The sequence below is a fragment of the Gekko japonicus genome, unplaced genomic scaffold (genome assembly GCF_001447785.1).
Source record: "Gekko japonicus isolate JY-2015 unplaced genomic scaffold, Gekko_japonicus_V1.1 scaffold231, whole genome shotgun sequence".
Lineage (NCBI taxonomy): Eukaryota > Metazoa > Chordata > Lepidosauria > Squamata > Gekkonidae > Gekko > Gekko japonicus.
This window is the reverse complement of record NW_015165837.1, coordinates 763284-790783: the sequence shown is the minus strand read 5'-3', so window position 1 is coordinate 790783 and position 27500 is coordinate 763284. Positions and strand designations below refer to the sequence as shown.

Genomic DNA, 27500 nt, shown 5'->3' with positions numbered 1-27500 from the left:
TCTTTCTTTTCCTCCTTCCTTCTCTCTACTCTCTCTCTTTCCTTCCCTGTTTCCTCCTTCTGTGGCCCAACTCTAGTGAGGAGTTTAAACTTTAAACTCCTTCTCTCTTCGCTCCCCACCCCAGGCCAGCTGGGGAAGGGAAGGGGAGGCTTTTGAAGATGCCCCCCCCTTTTGCTTCCCCTTCTGACATCACTTCCGGTCTGTCATGACCCCAGAGGGGTCTTTGGGTTCCGCCGCCACCACCCTGGATTTATGGTCCCTTGGGAGGCCCAGGGTACCTTCCCAAGCCCCTTTTCAGCCGAGCAATACAGGCGTGATTGACCCAGGCAGAGAAAATAATTACACAAAAAGGGTTTATTAAAACAACAGTGGGGCAGGGAAAAACAAGACACGGCAAGGTGCTTAAAAAGGGTATAACAGTGTGAAAGGAAAAATAAACATAACCTAACGCAGCTGTCTATTACTCCTAACTGTTTTACTTCCAGGCCACAGCCTGCCTAACACTCACGCTGAAGGATCCTTTCCTCGCAGACCAACCTGTCTTCTCACTGAGATAAGGTTGCAGAGAGACGAAGGATGGAGGGATCTTCCTCTTCCCAGCCCAGCCTATCTTCTCACTAAGATCAGGCCACAGAGAGAGACAAAAGACACCCTTTTCCCTCAGCGAACAGCTCAGATTCCTTCTCCCACCAGACTATCACAGTCTCCTCTCAGACTGTCCTCCCAACCGACTCCAACGGTCTCTTTAGAATCTTCTCTCTGACTCTCCCAATGCCTTCTGGGAGTTGTAGGCCTAGCCGCCTCCTACTGCAACACAGGCCTCTTAGGCTGGCTAGGCCGTACTGGCACAGGCCAGATCATGACAGTGGCATATGCTAATAGCCTAGTAGCTCATTAGCATACCATATGCTAATGAGCTCCTGTAGCTCTTTTTCTATGAAAAGACCCCTGCTGTCCCCACAATTGCACCTTGTGAGGTAGGTAGGGCTGAGAGAATTCTGAGAAAACTGTGGCTAGCCCAAGGTCACCCAGAAAGCTTCATGTGGAGGAGTGGGGAATCAAACCCAGTTCTCCAGATTAGAGCCCTCCGCTCTTAAACTCTACACCATGCTGGGTCTCCAGCGTGAGTTCTCCCTAAACCACAACTCAATTTGGCATCCAGCAAAGTGTCCTTCAAATCAGCAATATTATTACATCTACTGTACCTCTAAGAGCTTTGACGCATAATCAAGCCCACTGATTTTACTCCAGGTGCACTTAGAGGTTTGACCGTCATGCATACCTTCATGAAGTAAGTCTCTTTAAATGCAGCAGAACTTGGGGCCAAACTAGATATGATGACAAGAGAATGGGTACAAGTATGTTTTCCCGTGGGCCACACAATGGTCTTCACGGGATGGGACCGTTCAGAAATGGCATGGGGCAAAGAGTTAATCCCCCCCTTCCTCTGCAACACAGCAGACTGGGCCCACTAACTGACTTTCCTCTCATCGCATCTAGTTTGGCCCTTATTTCCAAGTACAGATGCAAATACTTGAGTGCTAGGGATGGATCCTAAGCACTGTTCCTTGTAAGTAGGTTCCCTTGCAATCGCTGGAGCATACACTCAGGTACAAAGGAATCTTGTGGCACGGCCTCTTGCCACAACAGTCTAACATTGCTATCCCTCTGGAAATGAGCATGTTTCAGATTATAGTTAAAAACATGAAAATAAAGTGCCTCAAAATGTTGCCAACCTAGTTAGCCTTGTGGGTTGCTTCTGTTTGCACAAATGACTGCCTATTTGTTTTTGGTTTCTCTGTGAAAGCAAAAAGAGAGAAAGGGAGAAATGGAAAATATTAGATTCTATCTTCAATTTTTTTACTGCAAAATCAGAAGAATATAGAACAAGAAAAAAATGACAACTGATTTTCCTTGAGCCTTACTTGAGTAAAGCACTCTTCCTTTAAAACCAAAAGGGTTATAAATTTGGTATTTCACTATTTTCTTATTTCCTATCACTCTCAGAGTACCTATCTGGTTCCAGTATCCAGAGAATGGTCACTGTGTGGGTTTTATTTTTATTTTTTTCACTTTTACCCCGCCCTCCCTGCCAGGCGGGCTCAGGGCAACTTCCAAAAACTGATAAGCAGTATACATTTTACAGTAATAGAATAAAATACATCATTTAAAAACATAGACAAGTCAATATAAAGCATTCATTCGATGGCGATAAAAATAAAGTGCAGTTTAGGAACACATTCAGCAGTGCCACCGTGCTAGGTCGTGTTGGATCGGAGTTCACACAGGGCGCTGCTGGTAGGACGTCGCTCCTAGCGGAATGCCTGTCTAAAAAGTTCTGCTTTCACGGCCCTACAGAACTGTGACAAGTCCCGCAGGGCCCTGATCTCGCCAGGAAGCTCGTTCCAATAGGACGGAGCTACAAACGAAAAAGCCCTAGTCCTGGTTGCCATCAACCTGACTTCCTTTGGGCCAGGGAGGTCCAGGCGGTTTTGGGATGCTGATCACAGTGCTCTCTGGGGAACATACGGGAAAAGGCGGTCCCTCAGGTAGGCCGGTCCCTGACCATAAAGGGCTTTAAAGGTCAAAACCATCACCTTGAAACGAATCCGGAATGCTATTGGGAGCCAGTGCAGAGTCTTAAGCACAGGAACGGAAGCACTAACCTGACAGAAATACAAACACAGGTGGTCTGGGTGTGGCAACTCTGCTCTTTCCAGCAATACAGTACAGTCAGTACTTCCCTTGTCTATGGCATGTTCTGAATGGCCTGAAGCTTGGGCTTCTGTAGCTGATGCTCCGTACCTGGAGAACTGTATCCCAGAACAGGTCAGAGGGGCATCTGTAAAGGCCATAAAATTGAATGATTCTGGAGTTTTTGGCTCTGGACAAGAGACTGGATGTTTTACTGCCAGTAAACACAGTTATTTCAAGCCAGTTAATTTAATATAGTTTCAAGTGTATCTCATTTTTTGCTTTAGCATATTTTTATTTTATTTTATTTATTTATTTTAATTTGATTTATATCCTGCCTTCCCCGCGAGCAGGCTCAGGGCAGCTTACAAGGTCACACAGAATATTGTGACAATGAAACAACACATAAAGTTCAACAATTAAATTTTAAAATTTGAGATTTAAGATGTAAAAAGTTCAAAGTTTCGTATAAAAACCCAAAGTAAAAGTTGCCTCGGTAGTGATGCTCAGCTATAAACTTTCTGGGCAGCGTTGTGAGGTACCAAGCCACTAACCACTAGGCTAGGGCTGTCAGCAGGGGAGGCCAAAAATGGGAATTTGGACACCCACTACCTCAGCTAAAAGCCCGGCGGAATAGCTCTGTTTTGCAGGCTCTGCTGATTGTAACAGATCATGTACTTGATAGTTTAATGTGTTTTATATTGTTATCTGCCTTGTATCCTGTATTGTCGGGGAAAGGGCAGATTTATAAATATTTTAAATAAAGATAACTACAATGTTGAACATATGAAATGGAGTACATGGAACTACCACTGGTTAATCTGTTTCAGCTTTGTCTCCTGTGGTGGGAGCCCTTCAAGGAGGCACCACAAGGGACTTCCCCACACCTGTAATTTGCAGTAATTTGACTGGAATGTGTTAGGGACTGAACCAGGGATTGTGGTGCATGAGAGTAGGGTATGCACTGCACGCACCACAATCCCTGGTTCAATCCCTACAGCCCCACCCAAACAATTCTGCACATTTATGGATGATGCCAGATAAAGCAATAGACTCTCCTCTCCGAATGGATTTACTTAGCAAATGGAATGCGCTAATTAGGTCATGACCAGTCCTCCCGAAAGAAGCAGACTGAACACATTTAAAGACAAAAAGCAGAAAAACAAACTAATTTTTCTTTCACAATGCAATTAAATCTATTACACATTATTACTGGCTCTCTGTCAGTATACTAATTAAGCTCACATGTAGCTTTTGTGGTTATGAATTGAACTAATGGATTCCTAACATTTTAACCTCTGCAAGGAAACTGGTGTCCAAAACACACTCTCTTGAGGCAATTTACCTAAACAACACCTTAGCAAAAATCCCACCTCACATCCCCCTCTTTTCTGTGTTCACACATACAATGTAATAGGGTATATAGAAAGTTTTCACATTCACATCAACAAAGCAAACAGCATTTGTGCAGATGTTGCCCATAAACTTTCTGAGCATCAGTGTAGATTCATTTAAATGTAAGGTGGTTTTTAAAAAATTACGTAAATTATCATTTAAATGAGAAAGAAAAAAGACCAATTTAAGTAACAAATTAATCAATTTGTGCAGATGTTGCCCATAAACTTTCTGAGCATCAGTGTAGATTCATTTAAATGTAAGGTGGTTTTTAAAAAATTACGTAAATTATCATTTAAATGAGAAAGAAAAAAAGATCAATTTAAGTAACAAATTAATTGAAACATTCTATTTTGCAAGTCATATATTTCCTGCTCAAGCATGCATCCCAAGTGGATTATACAACAATTGTTTTAGAAAATTGCCACAACATGACACTTTTATACAAAGTATAAGTACTCTTGACCAAAGATAGGCCCCTCCTTCTATCTGGGATGTTTGTCCTCTTCCACCGAGTGCACAGCTTCAGGAGGGAAGTTAGGGAACACCTGCCTAACCAGCCAGATCAGCTGAATCAACCCTGGCAATCAATAGGGTGATAGATGTCGCAGCCAGATTGCCCTCAGTATAACTTCTGGTCATGCAGCTCACATGCACTGCTGAGGTATATCTACTTGGAAACTCTCTCTGATACAAGCAAGGATCTAATCAAGATTACTTACCTGAAAGTTAAAGCAACAATCCTGTATACATGAATTTGGATGTTAGCCCCACTAAACAATGTGGTATTTACTTCTGAGTAAACATGCATAGCATTGGGCTACAATTCTTCCACATTTTCCAGAAGCAAAGGTGGTTACCGGACAAAAATAAATGTTTCTTCATTGGAGTACAAAGTAAATATCCGGGAATTCAGACTAGTGGTTGTAAATATTTATAATTTTAAGAAATGAATATTTTGTGGAACCCATTGGATGGTCTGGTGAGATGTAGGTTTAGATCCAGCCAACTATTTCCCTCAGTCTCACCTAATTCTGCTCCTTAGTACAGCCCCCATTCCATATGGCTTTTGTCCCTGCAGGTCCCATGATACCCAGCATAATCTTTTTGATGGTCAATTTTAATCTTTTTGATGGTCCCTTTTCCACAGCACAAATGCTGGCTGGATCCAACCCACATGGTGACATTTCCTAATTCATTGTACCTCTGAGAAGTTGCTAATCCCTACGTTCAAAAAACAAACAAACCACAACCCCACATTAAAGGATGGAGTGATGGATAGAACATATGTCTTAATGTGTCTTTCAGAAAGCTTTACTTTGATTCTATATATCTATCCTCCATGGACTCTAAAAAAACTACCTTGATAGCCAAAACTCAGTTTCAAAAGATTATGATGATAGGTAGCCAAAACTCAGTTTCAAAAGATTATGTGTAAGTTTTAACATATTTGTTAGCTTTAGATTCAGAGCTCCTTTTAATTCAAGTTTTTAACAATACACTTGGAATTTAAACAAATAAAATCTTATTTTGATATTTTCCCCTTAATTCAACCAGTTGGCTTGTGTTTGCCCTGTTCTGTTCTTTTCTGCAAATAAGGGGGAGAAGCTGGTCGTCACCAGAATCTTCTGCTCCTTTTTCATTTGTGGGGGTACAGCTGGCAATCACCAAGAGCAAAACTGTTTGTGTGAAGGCAGGCCAGCTTCCTGAAGTGACAAACTGGGGTGTTTACTGGTATGTAGTTCCCCTGGAAGAGAAGGCTGGGAGGTCCACCTCTTCAATCAGAGCCTTTTCTAGCCAGGTGAAGGTGTGCTTGCTAGGAAAGCATCTGTTTCGAGCAGCAGGCTGGAGTCTTTCTTGGCAGCAATTTTACTCATGAGTAAGCACCACAGCCTGTCATTGTATAACACTGGCTAGGCCAAAAGTGTGAGCCAAGCCAACATTTCCCAGGAGCCTGTTTAAACAATAAACAGAGAAGCCAGCGTTCCTTTAACAGGACACTTATTTTCTCACAATCTAACCTGGAAGTTGAAGTCTAATTAGTGGCTTCGCCCTGGATGTGATGCAAACTTCATCTGCTTTTCCTGGGGAAAAGTCAATGAGTACACACCTTTTGTTAGCAGACCATCCTTAAAACATTTCTACATGCCAATAATATCATAAATTATTTATTTTAGGCATTTTTACTGTGCACTTCTAGACAGCTTGATTCTTGAGGCAACTTACATTAGAATCTGTAAACTTACAGTAAACAAGAGGAAACAAAACCAGAAAATCCATTAAAAACCCCAAAACTAGTGAAACACACATTACTATTGTTTTGAAAGCAAACCTACAAACTCCAACCTACAAACTAAGATGAAATGAAAAACAACAACAACCCTAATGTGATATCAAGCTATTTCAAAGCAGTAAGAGAGAAAATGTGTTTAATTCTCCATCCAATTAAATATTTTCTATTATTCTTTACCTGTCACTGCCAAGGGAACAATTACAGTGCCAATCCACTATTTCTTTCTCTAATCTAATAAAGAACTGATTTTAAAAAAATGCTCTATCTCCATATTGAGGAAAGATATATTCAGCCATACTACACTGACAGTCCCAAGGAGGAGCATGGAATCAAGCAATGGAGTTAAATAAATTTCCCTGCAATGTGAACTAAAATTAATTTGAGAGCAAGCTCAGCAAAAGAAACAATAGGTTTCAAACAACCTACATGGGGCTGCATCACAGGCCTTTCAATGGTAGATCTGTACAATCCATTACATTAAGAAGGTACAGGAGCTAAAGAATACCAAGTTGATATCTGTATACATAGTAGAAGAATACAGAGTTCTGACACAACTGAGAATGCAGCCCTAAAGAGACTTCAGTGGACTCAGAAGGGTGTAACTCTGTTTAGGATGTGGATGTCCCAATAACACCTCACCCACTGAGAAGAGCAAAGTATTACTGGGCTACAGAGGGACATGTGACCCTTCCACGTGTTCTCTCTCCAGATTAAATTACTGTGGCTCCTTTGAAGACATTCAAAGTTCTGGTTTTGGTCTCTAATGTCCTAAATGGCATAGTCCCAAATTCCATCTGAAAGACCACCTTTGCTCATTATACCTTGCCAGTTCTCACTGGAGGTCCTGCTACAGAAGCTGCCATTTTTGGAGTAGCAGTGAGATCAGAGCCTTTTCTGTAGCACACCACATCTTTGAAACACCCTTCCCAGAGAATTCAGGGTTACCAGCTCTGGGCTGGGAAATACCTGGAGACTTGGGGGGTGGAGCCAGGGTTTGGGGAGGGGATAGGGTTGCCAAATGGTATTCACCTCGGTGGGGGACTCCTGGGGACCTCCTGGTGCGCACGCGCGCAAAGCGTGCGTGACGTATCTACGTCACCCGGATATGACGTTGCACGCTGGGGGTGGGGCCACATAGTTTCCCCCTCAAATGGCTGTGGCCCCGCCCCCAGCGAGCGACGTCACATCCGGGTGACATGCACGCGGAGGTGGGGTTTCCCCTGGGGGCCGATTCTGTTGCATCAGAAATCGGGCCGCCAAAGCGGGGGATTCCCCGCCCCCCATCCCCATTTGGCAACCCTAGGAGGGGAGGAAGCAGCCATTTTCTCCAGGGCAACTGATCTCTGTAACCCAGAGACCAGTTGTAATTCCAGGAGATCTCCAGGCCATACCTGGAGACTGGCAACTCTACCAGAGATGCTGACACTGTTTTAATTTAGGCAGCAGGTGAAGATCATTTCATTCTTCTGGGATTTTGATGTATTTTTTGTATTGTTTGAACACTGCTGCTTTCAGCATTTCTTGTCAATTTTTTCTAGCATTGCTAGATTGAGGCTTGGATTCTATGAGTTCTGTGCCTGTTAGACCATCTTGGCTGCACAGCGTGTTTGCTCTTCTGCTACGTGTCAGCTAGCTGCCATAGCGGCTGGTAGGGAGGGGGAAGCTTGGAATGTTCACTTTCATTTCTCTGGTCATCTTGGTGATGCTCCCTTATCTATATGTTTTATGTGCCTGACCTTGGATGCTTAGCTGTAACACCATCTCTGGGAAAGCAGGACCGTTACATTCTGGCGGGGCCCCTTTTTCCTCCTGATTGGCTCTGTGCTGCCCAGTGACCCCTTTGACTGTATATGCCACGTGCTTTTTGCTTTAGTCTTAACACAGAATCTGAAGTAGAGATGCTCTGCCAGTACTGTATCAATAAACTTTCCTTCTGAAGAAGTGAGTTGTTAGTTCTGATTGCTGCAACAATCAGCACTATGGGCCCTTGCACAAACAGGAGTTTTAGCAGAAGTGGAAGTGTACTCCACGGCAGAGAATATCTAAGCATTCGCTAATTCATAGGATCCAATACTTTTTTTTTAATTTAAAAATTATAAATCACTTCTATCATCATTAATGAGAAAAGGAAGAAAGTATGAATATTTTAAATAAGTAAATATAAGGCTAAGCTGCTGCAATAACTTTGAAGACATTTCTTTCATTATCATCTCACAGGTACTTGTTTGGTGCCAAAAAAATTAAATGGAAATGTTATATTCCTAATATTGCCTGAGACTGCCACATGGCATGTCAAATACTTCAAAAAGATGTCTGATTATTTCACGTAATATGAAAACAAGCTGGAATGAGCGGCTGTCATCAGTGCTATACCTTTTCTGTACAAGACCTGGTATTGGAAGCAGAAGTTAGAATTCTATACAAGTGAAGCAGCCAATAGACCATTTAGTATCATCTTCTCTGATTGGCAGATCTCAGTTTTTCACAGCTCTGCTCTCTGAGATCCCATGAAGACTGAACCTAGAATGTTCTGCACACAAAGAATATGATAAGGACAGAACCTAGAATGTTCTGCACACAAAGAATTAACATGCAAACTACTGGGCTATTCTGAACTTTTTTTAAGCAAGTTTATAATCCTTATGATTATTACCTAAAGGTAGTGTTGAAAGTGTGTAGAAGTATCTAATGAAGTATCAAAAATGAATAGGAAGTTACACAAGATTCCATGTGGGCACAGGGCAGAACTTCAGTGTTGTACATGGTTCTTTGTCCCTTCCCATGACAGAATAAATTGGATCAAGCCAATAAATATATGTACAGCCCTTATGATTATTACCTAAAGGTAGTGTTGAAAGTGTGTAGAAGTATCTAATGAAGTATCAAAAATGAATAGGAAGTTACACAAGATTCCATGTGGGCACAGGGCAGAACTTCAGTGTTGTACATGGTTCTTTGTCCCTTCCCATGACAGAATAAATTGGATCAAGCCAATAAATATATGTACAGCCACATAAATTACGGACAAGTTGCCAGACTGCATATTTCTTTATTTGTAGTTTGAGCCACCTTAGCACAGACTTTTGTTTTGTTAGTTTTGTTTAATTTGAGGCACACATGGGCCTTCTTATACATGAAGGCATAAGTCCTGTTCATATGTTCCAGTGAATGCACTACATATACATGCATAATCTGTTAATCAGAACAAGCCAATGCTTGTTACTTAATGAATTAAACCAGTTATCAGTACCTGGATGAATGTGGAGTTTAAATCATATGTTCACCGACATATACACTGAAAATAACATAAGAATTAATCAATGAACATATAAATGAATTGCATGTGTGTTCACTGTAACTTGTAAACAGGGCTATGTGTCTCCATGAACTATGGAATCTAGTTAGCAAGATATGGCTGGATTCAGACAATCACTTAACAACCCATTCAGCTAATCATGCGATAATGAAATTGAGTTGAATATACAGAGAGGCTAAATGCAACCTCCATATTTAGAGGCAGTATATCTCTGATTACCAGATTTGCAGGGTAAACAACAGACGTTAGTAATCTCCATCTTTTTGTGCTGGAGGACCTGGTTGGCTGCTGATTAAGACTGTTAAACTAGATGGATCTTTGATTTGATTCTGTAAGTAGTTTTTTATGTTCTTATGGTCATACAAAACATATTCTTATTCCATATATGTATCCCTCCCTCTGAAAACCATGCAGCAGTAGCATATTGTACAGGGGGGAAGAGAGATAATGCAAATGAAGTGGAACTCAAGATTCATGCATAAAATTCCCACTGTTAGATTTCCTGCCAGCAATCAGGAAGATTCCTGATGCCCTACAGAAGCCGTACATTCTCTTGAGGAATGAACTGAGTTATAGTTCTTTAATATATTTTTGTCTCTGTGGAGTACTCACGTTATTCAGCCTGTAATAGCTAGACTGCCCTGCTCTGAGACCTCCTTCTGCTAAGGTAATGGCTCAGAGGGTTACTGCTCTAATAGGTAAGAAGCAGACTGACACCAGAGAAGGACGTTCAGAAGAGGTATCTATTAAAGCTTTTAGAATTGCACTCAGGGTCCACTGAGAGAGCTCCCTGATCCGAAGATGGCTACATAAAAGTGACAGCTCCTGAGAGCTTGACAGCATGAAGAGGGGAAGAGAAGAGATTGGCGCGTCAGACCAAATGGCATCCAAAACTGACAACTAGCATCTTGCATTGGCCACAGAAGTCCAGCACTGAAACTGACTAATCCAATCTTACTGCCTTTGTATCAGGAGCTTCTTTTCCCATAACTATCTGCATATTAATAAAAAATATAATGTAGACACTAGAACCATAGTATTTTCATAAATGTGTTAATGATGAATGATTCCAGCAATATGCTTCATTTAACAGCCATGCCAAGTTACTGTTTTTTAAAACTTAATATGACACCACTATTTTTATAGTCTGTATACGTGTCCCTGATTTTGAGACTTAAAGATAAATGGAATTAATCTTTTGAAATTATATATCTTAGGGCCATGAATGAATCTCCTAAGTAATTTTAACTGATAAATAGCAGCTGTGCACAGAGGGGAGGGTGATTCAGATCAAAGCTATGGCCGGGGTGGGGGTGGGATTTCACCCTTTCCTCTATGCTGCTTTCCCAGCCTGAAATGACTCACCAGACTTCCTGTTGGGCAGACTATAGAACCATACAAGTGACATACAAACAACCTGTATGCTTCCCCCACTGGGGCTATGGGAAGTCCCAAGGAGCCATGCAGCGCAGAGAGAAAGACTTACCCACCCTCCATCCGGCCATAGCCCTAATCTGCAATGGAGCCCCCACAACTTCTGTTTACCAATGAAAGAACACTCAAGGCAGAGACCCAGTCACATAATTCATTTCCTCTAAATTAGGTCCAATATTTGTACCCATTCCCAATTTCTCCTTTTCTTTGACCAGATAAGGAAGCATTTTAAATTTATCTCATTCAACAATATAAAAATAGTGTTCCATCATACTCACTACAGAAAATACTACATTGAGTTCCATTACCTTGATGAACAGGAATTTGGGGGGGAGGGGAAACGAAGTCCCAAAAAAAAAATCTTTTCTGATTTAGGCTGTATTTTAGTAAAAGAACAAAACATTTGCACCCAAAAACTGTAAAAGAAAATGTACACGTTAAAATTTTCAAGATGATTACTCTTGCACATTATAGGACGGATGTTATGGTATGTTCACTTAACAGATTTTCAAAGTAAGTAGGCCTGTTTTGCTATTAGGACAAATCTAGTTAGCTGATGCTAGAACCCTCAACAAAGGCTTATGCTGATAGCAAGAAATCAATTGTGTAGATTACAATGCCCAGCCAATGACCCATTTAAAATAAGCAACAGGGTTGGTGTGGGCTGAAGAAGGCGACTGTCCATATGGACTGCAGGGATCAGTCGTACAGCATGGAATACCTGTTGTGTAGCACAGCATCTTGCCCTTTTGCAATGTAATATAGTACAGGGCACTGAATAAGTCATGTTCTGCATTAAACCACCACAATCGACCAGATGCAGAATTAGAGTTTCTAACAAACAGGCACACAAAGTGGGCAGGGTGTTAGAGGTGGGAATGAGGGCAACTCACCTAGGTACATCAGAACATAAGAGCAGGCATGCTAGATCAAAACAAGGGCCCATGTAGCCCAGCATTCTGATTTATACAGTGGATAACCTGGAAGGCCTACAAGCATGGAGGTCAAAGCCTTCCTCTTTTGTTGCTCCCTCTCCTGGTATTCCCCAGCTTAGCCTGATCTCGTCAGACCTCAGAAGCTAAGCAGGGCCAGATTGGGCTAGTATTTGGACTTCCAAGGAAAACCAGGGTCGTGACATAGAGGCAGGCAACGGCAAACCACTTCTGAATGTCTCTTGCCTTGAAAACCTTATGGGGTCACTATATATCAGCTGTGACTTGACAACACTTTCCACCACCACCACCCTGATAGTCAGAGAGTTATTGCCTCTGAATGCAGAGCTTCCATTTAGTCATTCTGGCTTATTGCCATTGATAGATCAGTCCTCCCTTGGTTTGGATTATCTCCTATTAAAGCCAACTAAACTATATCCCATGGCAGTGAATTATGTTAGTTCAATACTCATTGAGAGAAGTATTTCCTTTTTAGGTAGAGTGCTAAAGACGTCTTTCAGAACTACCTTGTCAGGTAAAATCTGCAAAGGTATGCCATTAAGAGCTAGTACAATCTGGTAAATATGATACTGGTAAAGCCAGCCTTACCATGAGGTGGGGTGAAAGGTCAGCGTTGAGCAAGCCCTGTCCTTTTGTCTGCCTTAATTACAAAAGAGAGTGGGAAGCTAAAGAAGCCCAAGTAAAGCCAGAAAAAAAAAACTTTAAAGAAAACAATGCAATAAAAGCAGGATAACCCAATACAATGGGGGTGGAAAGTGCCATCAAGCCACAACTGACTTATGGTGACCCCATAGGGTTTTCAAAGTAAGAGACAAACAGAGGTGATTTGCCATTGCCTGCCTCTGCATAGCAACCCTGGACTTCCTTAGTGGTCTCCCAGCCAAGTACTAACCATGATAGCTCCCAAAATCTGACTAGCCTGGCCCATCCAGGTCAAGGCTTCTGATACAGTACCTCAATAAAACTCCACAGGGAATGAAGGTCAAAAAGGTCAGAGATAATAAAAAATATCATTGCCTGGAGCCTAAAAGCTTCTAAAGTTGACACTAGGCAAATTTCTTTAAAGAGCAGGGCTGCTGAATCTGGGTTGGGAAATTCCTGGCGAGAGTGGCGTTTGGGGAGGGAAGGGAAGGGAAGGGAGCTCAGCAGGGATGTGATACCAGAGTCCACCCTCTGAAGTGGCCATTTTCTCTGGGCAACTGACCTCTGTCATCTGGAGATCAGGTAGAATTCCAAGAGAACTTCAGGCCCCACCTGAAGATTGGCAACCCTACTGGAAAAAGAGTTCAAGAACTTGGGCAACACCACAGAAAAGGCCTTGCCTGTGATGATCCCCCTCCCAGCATGGGAATGTGGGGACAGAGAGGAAGACCCCCCCTCCCCCCAAGATTACCGTGTTGACCAATCTAATCACCCCACTGATTCAAGGTTATAGCTTTATTAGAATATTTATATCCCAACCTTTCCTTTTTGCTCACGTTTGAAACCTTCCTCCAATCTAAGCAGCTGTAAGTGGAGGAAGAGCCACTTAAGCTGCAGAAAGACTGGTTAGACTGGAGGAAGGCTACTGGGAGGGTGACTGGATCCACCCCAATACTGTTCAGGAAGTGCCCCAGTGTGATAGGCCCACCTTCAAGTTTTAGGTCAGTCACAAAAGCCTTCTTGACCATTGCACAAATGGCCATAATTTAAATATTCCACTGACACCAGACTCTGCTGTTTCAACAATATATTCAAACCTTGGCCAGCAGGTTCATTATGGACCCAGGCAACCATTTTCGTAGAGTCTTAAGACTTCAGGAAATCAAAAGCACTACCTGAACAAATGATTAACCACGCATATTGCATTTTCATCCATCTCCTTGAATTAAGCACAACGTGGGACTGATCTAAAATCAATTTAAATCAAATAAGCGTTTTTTCCCCATGAAATGCAATAAGGGAAGCCTGTCTCAAAAAAATCAATTTAAAATCAAAGCAAGTCATTCCAGAGAGACTACTTTGGATCATTACTTTAATAACCAAACATTAAAGAACAACAATGAAAGGTATACAAAGGCAGTAAATACTGTCCCAAGGAAAAGAAGCCAGAAATGGATGAGTGGAGGAAGCATATGCTCACTAGCTACAGACTGTTATCACAAAGTGTTTGAGATACAATATGAAGAGCTGCAATTTACCACCGCTGTAACAATGAAATTATAACAGAACTCTTTTGCACAATATCTTACAGCAATTCATATTGGAAAGCTTTCAATAATATTTTTCCAGGCTTTAATTTTGGAACATATACTAGCAAAAAGTACAGCTGCAATTAATATTTAGTCACCAAAGAAACTATTTAAGACAGTATACTGAAAACCTAGATTCAAATTTCCTGTCCTAATTGCTACTACAATTATTGTATTGAGAGCTGCAGTAACAATGGCAAGGGGAGAGGCTGTAGCTCATTGGCAGAACACATCCTTTACAAGTAGAAGACCTTGGGTTTAATCCCCCGCATTCCCAACTGAGAAGAATCTTTCATAGCAGAATTTGAAACTGTTTGAAACCATGGAAAATCACAGCCAGTCACCAGACACAGTGCTGGACTAGAGAGACCAATGGCGTGACTTGATACAAGATGTCTCCATATGCTTCTGTGGCCTACTAAACTCAAACAATGTGATTCAGAGGTTTAAAGTGACAGGTAGAAACTTGGATCAACAGTATTAAATACGCCAAAACCTTTGAAAACTTCATACAAAGAAGGGAAAGAAACTGAAATGCTGATACCGCTTGTGTAGTTCCATGTGCAAGGATTAAAAGATGTGAAAGATCGGGGAGGGGACGACAGAAAAATTAGGAAGGGGAACTCCCCTCTATTTATTTATTTATTTAGAGATTTTTATTCTGCCCTCCCCAAAGGGGGCACAGGGCAAATACCAAGAGACCAGGTTCAAGACTTGTTACAATAAAATCACATTAAAATCATTAAAACAATAAACAATAAAATTACACAGGTAGTGACAGTTTCATATAAATTTATTAGGTTCACAAGGTGGAATCAAATGGGCCCTTTCAGTGGGTTGGGAACTACAGCAGAAAGGCCAACTGAGATGAACGCCTGCCACCTCACCCGAAGGCCTGGTGGTACAGCTCCATTTTGCAGGCCCCGCAGAATAAGGTCCCGCAGGGCCCTAATCTCCAGTGGGAGTCAATTCCACCAGGCCGGAGCCAAGGCAGAAAAAGCCCTGGCCCTGGTTGAGACTAAGCAGGCATCCTTTGAGCCAGGGGTAACCAGTAAGTCTTGATCCTGTGAGTGCAAGGGTCGTTGTGGCACATATGGGAAGAGGTGCTCCTTCAGATACGTCAGTCCCAGGCTGCCTAAGGCTTTGAAGGATAATACCAACATCTTGAAACAGACCCAGTACTCAGTTGGTTGCCAATGCAAATAGTACAATACCAGCCGAATGCATGCCTGTTAATATTCCAAATGTTTGTAGAGGTGTTTTCCTTTTCTTTTCTGGGCCTTCACATCTCTTGCCAGAGTATAATCAACTGCTGTTATACTGATTATTGGGTCACCTAGCCCAGCTCCTTCTACCCTGAGTCACTGTGCCTCTCCCAGGTCTCTGACACAGCTCTTTCCAAGGCCTCCCTCTTTGTGACCCTTTAACCAGAGATTCCAGGCACTGATTCTGGGACACACACACACAAAACACCAAGCTATGATTCTACCACAAATGCAAGTAATGTAGAAACCTGTCCACAAGCTTGTGCACCAGATGTTATGTATCTCTACTTGCAGAAAACCCACAATCTTCCCTACTGTGACCTAGGATTCCAAATCCCAAGTGCGCATGTTCTATAATTCATAGATATCAAATATGTGTCTGTAACTGAAAATGCAATCTAAAAAGGTTAAAAAAGCAAAAAGGATCTTTTGTCCAGTCTCTTTTTCTGCTCCTTTCCCTGGAAGTTTTGTATGTGATGCACCAGCAAAATATTGGGTGCATGTGGCTGCTGTAGCAGAACTAGGGCACCCTGCCGCTCTGCCTGATATCCTCATCGCATGCCAGAGCATCCTCTGCTGTGACCCATCCTGGCCCCTTCCAGGCTGGTGCTGCAAGTCATCCGAGCTATAAAGGCTCGGCATAGGTCTCTGATGCCATCATGTGGCAATCCTCAGAAACTGCAAAGTTATATAACTAGACAGACAAAAAAATAATAATGCAGCATCACTCATATTATCTGAGAAACACATTTAGAGTCCAGTGGCACCTTTCGGACAAATAAAGGTTTATTCAAGGTATGAGCTTTCGTGTCCGTGCACACTTTTTCAAATACAATGGAATGGGAGGTAAGGTTCAAACTTATAGACGGGCTTATCTGAGAAAGGCATCATTGCATCTCCCTGAGATAGCACAAGTTGACAAAGTGATAAATCACCTGGTGACATGGTGACCATTTCTTGGTTGTAAAAATGTCACCCTCCTACTGCTGCAGGACAGTGGTTCTCACACTTTGGCTTAGTCAAGCCCCAGTAGACTTTCTAAAAGCTGCCTCCTCCTTGGGTCAATATTCCTGAACCCAAGGAGATCTGAACCCTTGTCTGGGAATTGTGGCAACGGCTGGGTTCAATGCCTGGATGGTCCATCCTTCCTTCCCTGTTCTTCTGCCTGACTGAAGGACAGCTGTTTCCAGGAGGGGACAAGACCCCATCTGCAGAGATCCCCACAGCATGGTAATCAAAGAGCTCCTCCTGGGAAAACCACAGTCCTCCACAGAACTGAGAGTCTTCTGTTCCATCTGGGCCTTCCATATTTGCTTTGTGCCTTATGTGGCAGGGCACGATGATGTCACAGGCATATGGCAGCACTGTTGCATGTAGATCAGTTCTATGTATGGGAGCATCATCAGCTGCTCCGTGATTGGTGGCTGTTGGCAGAGCCATCATGGACTCCAGTACTGTTGCTATGCTCTCAGTTGTTAAAAGTATTAAGATTTTATGTGTCGTTTCTATGCTGGGAGAGTTTAGATGGTGCCCTAGGGTGGCACTGTAGGAATGCTCTGTGAATGATATTAAGGAATTTTAAGAGACAATCAGTTAAACTGAGAAAATTACCTCTGACAACAGTTTAATCTTGAGGGTACGTGCAAGTCCAAGCTATCATTGTGGTTTTCATTCCAGTGGTAGATTTTTCTTGCTCAGCAGAATACTGTGATCACGAGCACTTAAATTACGGATCTATTCGATCTCCAGTGTACAGGTTGACAGCAAGAGATCTGCAGGAGAGGACCTAATTCCTGTGCCAAGATGAGGTGGAAAGCCGACTAGGAACAGGGCTTTCTCAGCTGTGGCACCTCTACTTTTTAGATCATATCGTATAGTAAAGTGGCTTATATTTTAGCAATAATTTTATTCTATTTTTACATTATCATACAGCAAACAAAATAGTCTTTTGCCATTAGGTAGACATGCTCAGTAGTGACCTGGATGGTCCAGGCTAGCCCAATCTCATCAGATCTCGGAAGCTAAGCACTGCAGGGCTGGCCCTGGATAGTATTTGGATAGTAAATCAAAGTCCAGGGTTGCGATGCAGAGCCAGGGAATAGCAAGCCACGTTTTGTTGGCTTGAAAACCCCACAAGGGGTTGCCATAAATCAGTCGTGACTTGATGGCACTTTCCATCCCCACCCTGTCTCTTCCTTTATAATGCCAGGATCTGAAGAACTGCCAGTTGCTGGGCACCTCTTCCAAGAATTCCTAAAGTCTCAGCTGCTCCAAGAGCAGGAGTCATTTCCTGCAGGAGCGCACAGGAGCGGAGCTCTGGCAGTAAAGAGCCCAAGGGGCGGGCACATGCAACAAGCCCCACCCCCTGCTCCCAGCAGCCCTCAGTCAGAGCAAGAAGCAGCCAGGTAAGTTGCAGATCCCCCCCCCCCCGGCCTAAAACAGTCCAGTGGCAGCTTTAAGACCAAGTTTTATCCAGGTACAAGCTCTCCCTCCTCTGTGAGGACAGATCTGCACGTCCCCCCCCCCAATAGCTAGCAATCCAAAACAGTCCAGTGGAGCCTGAGTGGTGGGTGTTGCCTTCTGCCACACTTTCGGTGATGTTAGGGTGTGTGGCATATGCAAATAAGTTATGCTAATGAGTTATGCTAATGAGCTCCTGCACCTCTTTTCCTACGAAATGACCCCTGTCCAAGAGCATTCCCTAACTCTTGGACTCCCAAAACACCCACAGTCCCTTTGCAGACAGAACCAGAAACCACACCTGGACTATCAAACAAACTGCTCCCACTTCTTCCCAGAGATGTGGTTCCTTATTTTGTGTACCTGCAGTACTCTAAAGCATAATGGCTGATAAGGTCCCTGGGTATCATTATTTGCCTTTGTCAAGTACAAAGTGAATGCCCTTTGCAGCTAAGGAACCATCAGGTGATCCTGCAACAGATGAAGTGTCTCCATTAATTGGCCTCCCTGCTACAGTTGCTGCTATGGATAGGCTGCTGCTGATAAGACCTTTATAGCTCAGCTGCAGCCCAATTGTTCCCAGTTTTAGGATTGCTGAATATTTAATTGTTGCTATGCCCATCTTTTAACTGTTTTTATTGTTTAATATCTACTTTTAATCCCGTTGATTATAATTTATTGTTGTAACCTGCCCTCTCACAGGAAGGGTGGGATATAAATCGAAATAAATAAATTCTTGATTCTGCATTCACAGTAATTAAAGCCAAATAACTCAACATTCATATCTAGATGACTAGAGTACATAATATGGCCTCTAATGCAATTTCTTACAGTTTCTTCATAATGTTGGGGACCTGTGCTTATTTCCAACATCCTGTTTGACACTGTAGCCACCCAGTCGCCCTAGAGGGTCAACCAGAAGGACACAGAGACCAAGGCCTTCCCCTGATGTTACCTCCTATCACTGATATTCAGAGGTTTACTGCCTCTGAATATGGAGGTTCTCTTTAGTCGCCAAGGCATAAGAACTCCTCCTCATTTTTTCAGATCTTTTCCTGACAATTTCTTATGTATCTTACGTTGGTTTTCCCCCCTGGTTTCTGGCAAAAACATATCTATTCCCTTATCATGGGATATCTGCATGGACAGAGAACCATTGTTTTAGAATACCCTTATGTATGGCAACAGCACTTGAACCTTTGTTTTGCACTTAAAAATGGCAATGCACACTCTCTTTTTAACGCCTCCTCCCATTTCATCATGACCACCCAACTAGTAGCATAGGGGAAAAGGCAATTCATTTATAAAAGTTAAACAAAGGAAGTTCATCAGACTTTGCTCTACATCACCATGTACAAAGAAATAAAAAGAGAATCGCTTATTTCAGCAGTGGTTAGACTAACTCCAAAGACAACAGTTTCCTCTTTCAAAAGTTCCTTCCCTTTATAGTTGCGTCCCACAGACATAACTGACCAACTATAGTAAGAAATCATTGGTGACAAGCTGAAAGTTCACCATACAGCAAATATTTGGAGCAAGTTCTACTGGCCATTAAACTCATTTGCATGTTCTTGATGTCAGATAACATCTGGACCAGTAGTTTCTCACTTCCTGGAGTGCTGGAACTGGTAACTGGAAATGAGTATATACTTTTCCAGAGCCATTAAGGTTTAGTAGCTGAAATGTTGTATCGGAACTGAGGAGACCCAGGTTCAAATCCCCACTCTGCCCTGGAGCTCCCTAGGAGACCTTCGGCTGGCCTAATCTACTTCATAGCATGTTTGTGAGGATAAAATGTGGGACACCAAACTCTGTGTGGCACCGTTAATTTCTTGAATGGCAGGATACAACTGCAATCTATAGGTAATATATCACAGCTATTCCCATTATCTACTGTTTACAGTAAGGATGGACACAAACCAGCTGACAAACTAAAGCTTGTCACACATTGTGTTTGGTTCATGGTTCACGAACTGAAGTTTGTGAAGAACCATGAAGAGCTTCCATGAATTTTGGCACAATTCATGGTGGTTCATGGCAGTTCATGAAGGGCAAAAAGCTCTTCACAAGAAACAGCTGAGCTGCTGGGAGCTCCCGACTACTCAGCTGTTTGGTTTAAAAAGCTGGGAGCCATTTAAACCCTAATTTCAGCTCCCTGCAGCTTTTTGCAAGGAGCAGAAAGCAGGGTTTAAATGGCTCCAAGCCATTTAAACCAACAGCTCAGAGGTGGGGAGAACTCTCTCTGCTGGCCTAGCTGCAGGTTCCCTCGTGCAGCCTAGTTTAAAGGGGCTGCAGGAGGGAGCCTGAGACAGCAGAGCTGGGGGGAGAATTTTCCCCACCAACCCAGCTGCCAGCTCCCTCATGCAGCCCAGTTTAAAGGGACTGAGGAAGATAGCCTGAAACAGCTGAGTGGCAGGGAGCTGCTCCACACTGCTCAGATGTTTTTCGGGCTTTCTGCAAACCCCAGTGAAAGGGACTGTGGTCCCTTTCAAAGGAGTTTGCAGGACCACGAACCACACAACCTGGTTCAGTTCGTGAACAAGCCTTCTGGTTTGGTTTGTGATTTGATTCGTGGTACAATTATAACTACAAAACGGATCACGTTTTCCCAGTTTGTGCCCATCCCTAGTTCAAAAATATATACAATAATGACCTTTATAGTCCATCTAGCTTTACACTTTGTTTTTAAAAAATGAAATATTACAGTACTAAATGGTAAGTATCAAAGACAAATAAACAATAAATACATGTAAAATATATGGGCTCTGAACTAGATATGATGTCAGCTAGCTGTCATGTTTTGCTTGTTCCCTTCTCTGATCCTGGCTTGCTCGCTGCTCTGCCGCTTGCCGTAAACAGCGATAGGGAGACCGTGAGAACCAGTGCTGCCAGACGGCGTTATCTATCTGGCCTTGTGAAGGGGGGAGGGCTTGCTCATGTACAAAAATGCACCTGTGACATGATCAAAACCAAGGGTTGGAGCAGCAGTGGCCACAAGATTTGCATCATTCTCAAGAGATTGACCAATATGTACACCCTAAACTGTTCTGTTCTATGCAGTCCATGTGGCAAAGATCACCTTTGCACATGGCCTGTCACAGAAACACATGGCTTCATGGATTCCCTTCCACACCAACACAAGTTGCTTGCTTTGCTTATGCACAATGATTTTCACCTATATGCCACTGTTGGAGGGAGATATATTGCCTTGATGCTTTGTTTATGATGGACTGCCACTCTTCAGACAGATCAAAAGTATTTCTAGAGGATTCTTCTAGAGGATGTTTGTACCTTCTTAGATGTGTCAGACAAGCAATTAACTAACAAACCTGACCTCGAAACCTGTACAGCATCAGAGTATCACCTGACATTTTTTGCCTTATTGTTATTGAGCTGCTTGCTGATTGGTCTAGCTAATCTCTCAGCAGTTTCCCACTTTGACCAGAAGGTGGTAATGTGCAGGTTCAATCACTGCCTGGCAGCCCTCAGGTCCCAAATATGCAGGCTCAGGATCTTAAATTTATGCAGATCTGGGTTCAAATGTCATGGTTCTTTTAATTATAAAGCACCTTACAATGATTATGAAGTACTCTGCTAGAAATCATCATCATCTCCAGGACTGGAATATGAGACGGGACAGACAAAGAGAGATAAGCATGCTATATGCAACACAGATCAACCTAGAGCAAGGCAGTGCAGCAACAGACATAGTGGAGTGACTTACCTCCCATTCCTGCAAGAAGCGCTGGGCCTCTGTAAAGCTGACAGATTTGTGTCTCCTGAATTCATCCTTCACATACTGATCTCCCAAGGTCTTCAGCTCCAGTGGCAACGCACGGTGCAACCGCAGAATCATCCGGTACAGAGCCCTTACCCGAGACACATGGTGGCTTACGCTGCTTGGCATAACCCCAAAGAAGTGCCACTGGCTTCTGAATTCCTCCTCTGTCAGTGCTGGCTCTAGGGAAACCATTTCAAAGGCAAATCAGCTGGATTTCAGAGGGGACAAGGCAGCCAAAAAGGTCCACAGGCTTGGGGTGAAAACAGCTTAAGACATAGATTGGGGGGGGGGGTGTCTATGAATGGGACAGATTTTGCTTCCCGAAGAGTAGGCTGAAAGAAATCCCTTCCTAGTAGACTGTGATATCTTAGAGTCTAGTTTCTTGGGAAAACAAGGCTCTCTACACTCCTCAGTTATCAACTGTCAGTTGTTTCTATCCTCTTTTCTGAACATCCCCCCACCCCTTATTCCCCTATCCCTGGGAGTACAGAAAAGTTACTGTTTATTTATTTATATTATTTATAGTTGTCTTTCTTGCAGAGACTCAAGGTAGATTATACATAGTGAGCCAATAACAATCACGAAGCCCTGACCTGGATAGCCCAGATCTCGGAAGAATAGCAGGGTTGTGACGTAGAGGCAGGCAATGGCAAACCACCCCTGAACGTCTCTTGCCTTGAAAACCCTGATGGGCTTGCTGTAGGACAGCTGTGACTTGATGGCCCTTTCCATCACCACCAACAATCACAAAACCGACATTCAATAACCAGTGCACTAGGATTTTAGATGTCTGGAACCAGAAGCATAGTGTAAGTATTCACATGACACATTAAGTGGAACAGAAATTACGTAAATAGGATCCTACTTACAATAAGGCTAAACCCAGCAGTACAGACCACGGTCAATCATTTATCCAAGCGGAAAAGCCCTCTTGAATAATTCAGTTTTGCATAATTTGTGGATGGCTAGGAGAGTAGGAACCTTCCTGACTTCCTCGGGCAGGCCCTTCCACAAGATGGGAGCCACAATGGAGAAAGCACATGTAGGGGCAGTTGTTGATTTCGCTCATTTGCAGGCTGGCACAGGCAAAAGCTCCTGCTGACGTGAGCGAAGTGGTTGTGGCAGAGCACAGAAAGAGTAGCAGTCCCACAAATAAGATCCAGAGGAGTTGGCCATGTTAGTCTATTGCTGCAAAATAGTAAAAAGCCCAGTAGCACCTTTAGGACTAACAAACAAGAGGGTCCAAGGCCATGAAGGGTTTTGTACATGATAGCCAATACCTTAAACTGAGCCTGATAACAGATGGGAAGTCAATGGAGAGTCTGCAGAATGGGAGTAACATGCACACTTTTCCTGCTTCGCTCATGGGTGTTGGACCCCCATTTGGGTTAAGTCTGTCAGGTAGAGGGCTGGGGTATAGACCACACTGGTCAAACTTTACATCATGCTGCCTCTGTTTCCACATCATTTAAGACCCTGACTTTCAAACCCGGTGGTTGTGAAAATGTGGGTCTGTTTGTAACCCACTGTTGGTTTGTTGCTCTCTCACAGATGGGTTGCAAGGGTCAGGCAACCTGATAGAGGACTCCTATCCCTGTCCTCCTAGAACGGGGGAAAAGAGAAGGGGAACAAAAGCCGACACACTTCCTCTTCCTCTCCTTCTTCACCCCATACCTCTACCCCATACTGGGGTTTAGCTCACTCTCTGCTTCCAGAAGTACCTCCACCTATCAGCTGCTGCACCTGAACTGCCACCAGCCTGTAACATGGCAGTGGTAGGTCCCCAAAAGATAGAGAAAATTTAGAAGTGAGTCCCACTTCAAAAGGTTTGGGAATCACTTTTTGAACCCATTTATTTTATAACTGCAGGGCAGGCCTCCCTCTGGGGAAGAGCACAGAGTTCTGAGGATGGAGAGGATCCTATAGCAAGGAACGCTAGAGGTATTTAGCCTCCCAAAGTACATGTTTAGGACAGCTGGCACCAAAATGGCTACGTTGAGCATGGAAATCACAAAGAAAAAGGAGACATATAGGAGTTTCCCCCTTCTCCTGCTTCTGCCTCTTCCCCTTGCTGCTTGGTTGGTTTGGAGAATAAATGCGACAATGAGACTAGAAAAAAACACATCGGAAATCCTGTCCCGGTTATCTTATATACTTTGGACCAGAAATGCTCTGTTCTGGTCTTCTTCTGATGCTGGCATTAAAGTGGTGCCACACTTTGCCGATCCTTATGCACAGAGTACTGGGTTGCAAAGGTACTACTGTACACAAGACAGACACACAATTTCAGAACCACTTGGTGTGAAAGTCGAGGGACTTAAATGACCTGGCAACAGAGGCAGCATGATGTAAAGCTTGACCAGTGTGGTCGCTACCCCAACTCTCTACCTGAAGCAATCAAAAAGAAAATGGTTCCCATTTTGAGACAGCATTCCTTATTCTTCCACAGGGGCAACTGTCACGAGCAAAATGTGTGATGTGGCTACCCCTGCCCCTATTCCACCAAGGCTGGTGGAGATGCTGGCTGCAGCCCTGCTGTGGGCTGCCTTAATGCCCACAGCTCTGTCAGACCACTCTAGCCACTGAGGGCCAGAAATCACCGTCACATGCTGAGAGGCTGTCAGTTCCCTGTTTCTGTCAGTCAAAGTTGCTGGTAAGTTGGGAAAGCTGAGGGAAACCTGACAAGGGGCACATGGGGAAGGAGCGGGAACTGGCACTGCCCACCTGAAGAGCAGGAGCTGGCACCCTGTAGCGATTGCACTTCAAGCAAGACAGCAAGCAGGCAGGGGGAGGCAGAGTGTTAGTCTCTGTACCCCCCTCCCCCAGCCACAGCTGCATCTCCACTTGTCCGAAGCTGGACAGCTGTGATTCTTCAGTGCACCTGTGATTATGTCAGTGTCAAGAAGGCCTAATGTTCATAGCCATCATCACTATTCACACCATCACATCACTATTGGCTCTTGTCCTCACAGAATTTTTCTGACCAAGCAAGAAAGGTACAAAACTGAATCATTGCTATAGGAACATATATCTTACCATAGCTGTAAACTCAGAAGAAGAAGAAGAAGAAGAAGAGATTGGATTTATACCCCGCCCTTCACTACCCAAAGGTGTCTCAGAGCGGCTTACAAACTCCTTTCCCTTCCCCTCCCCACAACAGACACCCTGTGAGGTAGGTTGGGCTGAGAGAACTCTTGACAGAAACTGCTCTTTTTCAAGAACAGCTGTGCCAGAGTTATGGCTTGCCCAAGGTCATCCAGCCAGGTGCAAGTGGAGGAGTGGGGAATCAAACCCAGTTCTCCCAGATTAGAGTCCGCGCACTTAACCACTACACCAAACTGGCTCACAATAATGAGGCTTTTGATTAAAACCCTTGCACTTGGTCATAGGCAGTAATTATCAGAATAACTTCATCTTGGTCAGTTTATGATAAATGAAATGAATGTTATATTGTTACATCAGAAACCATGTTGTAACATTATTAGTTTGACCACTGAGGAAGGCCAATTGGGTCAAAACATGTCTGGTCAGGTCAATATTTGTCACTTTTGGATGTCACTGTACATTATCAGTGATAACTGAGGCTAATGTGAGGGCCAATATGTGTGAAAAACATACATGTATACTTTTGTATATTTGTTAATATTTATTAATTTTTAATTTAACTAACAGTATTATTAGACCTATACATTTATATATTCTTAATCTGCAGGTACTTACTTGAGTTTGGTTTCAGTTAAGTTTATTTCCCCCCTTTTTTCGTTTTCAGTTATGTTTAAAAATGACCCAGTATAAAAAAGTACATTTGTAGTTTTTAATAACTTGTTTATATTTAGAGGCCCTTCTGTAATCTGAGTCCTTAACTCTAGTTTGCTTAGTTTGGACATAAATCCAGTTCTGGTGGCTCCAGACCAGACAGCTTTACCTGCCGATCCAAACCATCCCTCCCCATGGAGTAGGCAAAGGTCAACTAAGGCACAAGGGGGGGGGGCTCATATACAGTTTGAATACACTCGATAGCTCAGCCCTACATTTTAATGTACTTACCGGGGCTTACTCAGGTAAGTGAGCACAAATGTTCCTGAATCTTATATCATTCCTGTGTTGACAATCCAAACGACAAAATAAAAACGAATCCCAGGATTGAGGGGGGAAAGCCTCGGGCCTAGTTCTCCCCAAACAGCAGCTCAGGTTGAAAACCTGCCTGTGACCAATTCCCCTGGCTGGGCATGGCTCCCAAGATTGAAGTTTTTTGTTTTAAATTAAAGTCCCAATACAAAGAAAACTGCCTCAGGACAGGAGACGTATCTAACCCTACTGCATTGATTATTGGTATCCCTGATGTCAAACTTTTTCAAAGTTGTAATCTGCCTTGAGCCTCAGCGAAAAAGGAGGGGTATAAGTATAAATAAAATAACCGACCCTTTTCCATAGGCAAGATCCCCCCCCCCCCCCCCCCCCGATTAAACCCGCCCACAGACCTCTCCCCACCCTCGCGCTGTGGGACTGTACCTTCTTCACAACCGTTACAATGAAAATGAAAAAAGTAGATTGGTATGGCCGGGGGAGGGGGGGGGGTCGCACACCGCATAGTAACTTGAAAGTGCAAAAGAATTACATCTCGTGTGTCTATATAAAGTGGTTTTTTGTTTGTCTGTTTTAAAGGGAGGAGTTCATACAACAGCAAACCACTCCCCCTCCCCCACGGTCCCATAACAATACGGCCTGAAGAAACCCGCATCTTTCTTGCTCACCAGTTTTATATTATGGCGGAACTCAAGCAAGACGCAGGCAGGCAGGCACTCCCAACAAGGCCGACCGGGCGTGGCAATTGCTTCCCCCCCAAAAACAAAAAACAAAACCCCAAACCGCAGCACTGAGCCTGGAGAGCGGAAGGCTGGGGCGGGCAGCCAGCAAGCGCTGTAGGGAAGGAGGGGGCGGCCTTGCCCCCCGACGCTGGCAGGCAGGCAGGCAGGCAGGCAGGCAGGCGCCGCGCTGGCGGGCTCGGCTGCGTTGGGGACGGCGGCGGCGAGAGGAAGCGGGATCTCAAGGGCGCTCGCGCGTTACCGGCCGGGGGCAGGCGGCTTTCCCAAGGGCCCTCGGAGACGCAGCTCGCTTGCTTAGCGGCCGGAGCACTGAGCCGGGAGCACCAGCGGGAGGAGGACCCACCGCTTGCCCCGCCCCGCGTGTGGCTGAGCCAGACGCCATCGGCGGCCCTGTCGTAGTGTGCTGGGAGTCGCGGAGCTGCGGGAGAGTGAAGGGCTGGACGGGGGAGCCGGCTTCTTAGCCGGTTGCTTTCCAAGAGCCGCCTCTTCGGGCTGTCGGCGAGCTCCGTCCTCCGGCCGCGAAGAAGCCACCAGCTTTTTCCCTAGGATGCCCATCGAAAGAGAACCAACCCAGAGGTCCATAGAAGGGAGGGGGGGGACAGCACAGCTTTTGCATATGTTAATTTACATTTATATATACAAATTTGCACACAGTTATTATATTATCACTATACTTTAGATAGAACTACAAAGCACCATCGAGTTTTGGGGGAGCAGGCAGAGCTCAGCTCCTGGCCAAAAAAAACATACAGAACACCTGAAGAGTGCAAGTGAAGAGAAGAGTACAATGACTCTCACCTGTAAAAGAGTACATCCGGGCACCCAGCCTTAACCCCAGATATGATGAAGTCA

General features: G+C 43.8%; 1 protein-coding gene across 2 annotated transcripts in view; it reads right to left on the bottom strand.

Annotated features, from left to right (window-relative positions):
- Positions 1-26961, bottom strand: part of SDHAF3 (succinate dehydrogenase complex assembly factor 3) — a 44149-nt gene extending 17188 nt beyond the window's left edge. The window contains exons 1-2 of one of the 2 annotated variants that reach the window (XM_015410947.1): positions 26890-26961; positions 21766-22001 (exon numbers count right to left, since the gene is read on the bottom strand). In XM_015410947.1, the coding sequence (XP_015266433.1) occupies positions 21766-21948 (183 nt within the window). In that variant the 5' untranslated portion in view covers positions 21949-22001; positions 26890-26961. Of the gene's footprint in view, positions 1-21765; positions 22002-26576 lie in introns of both variants that reach the window. The other variant, XM_015410946.1, reaches the window with a different exon arrangement.
- Positions 26962-27500: the final 539 nt, after the last annotated feature.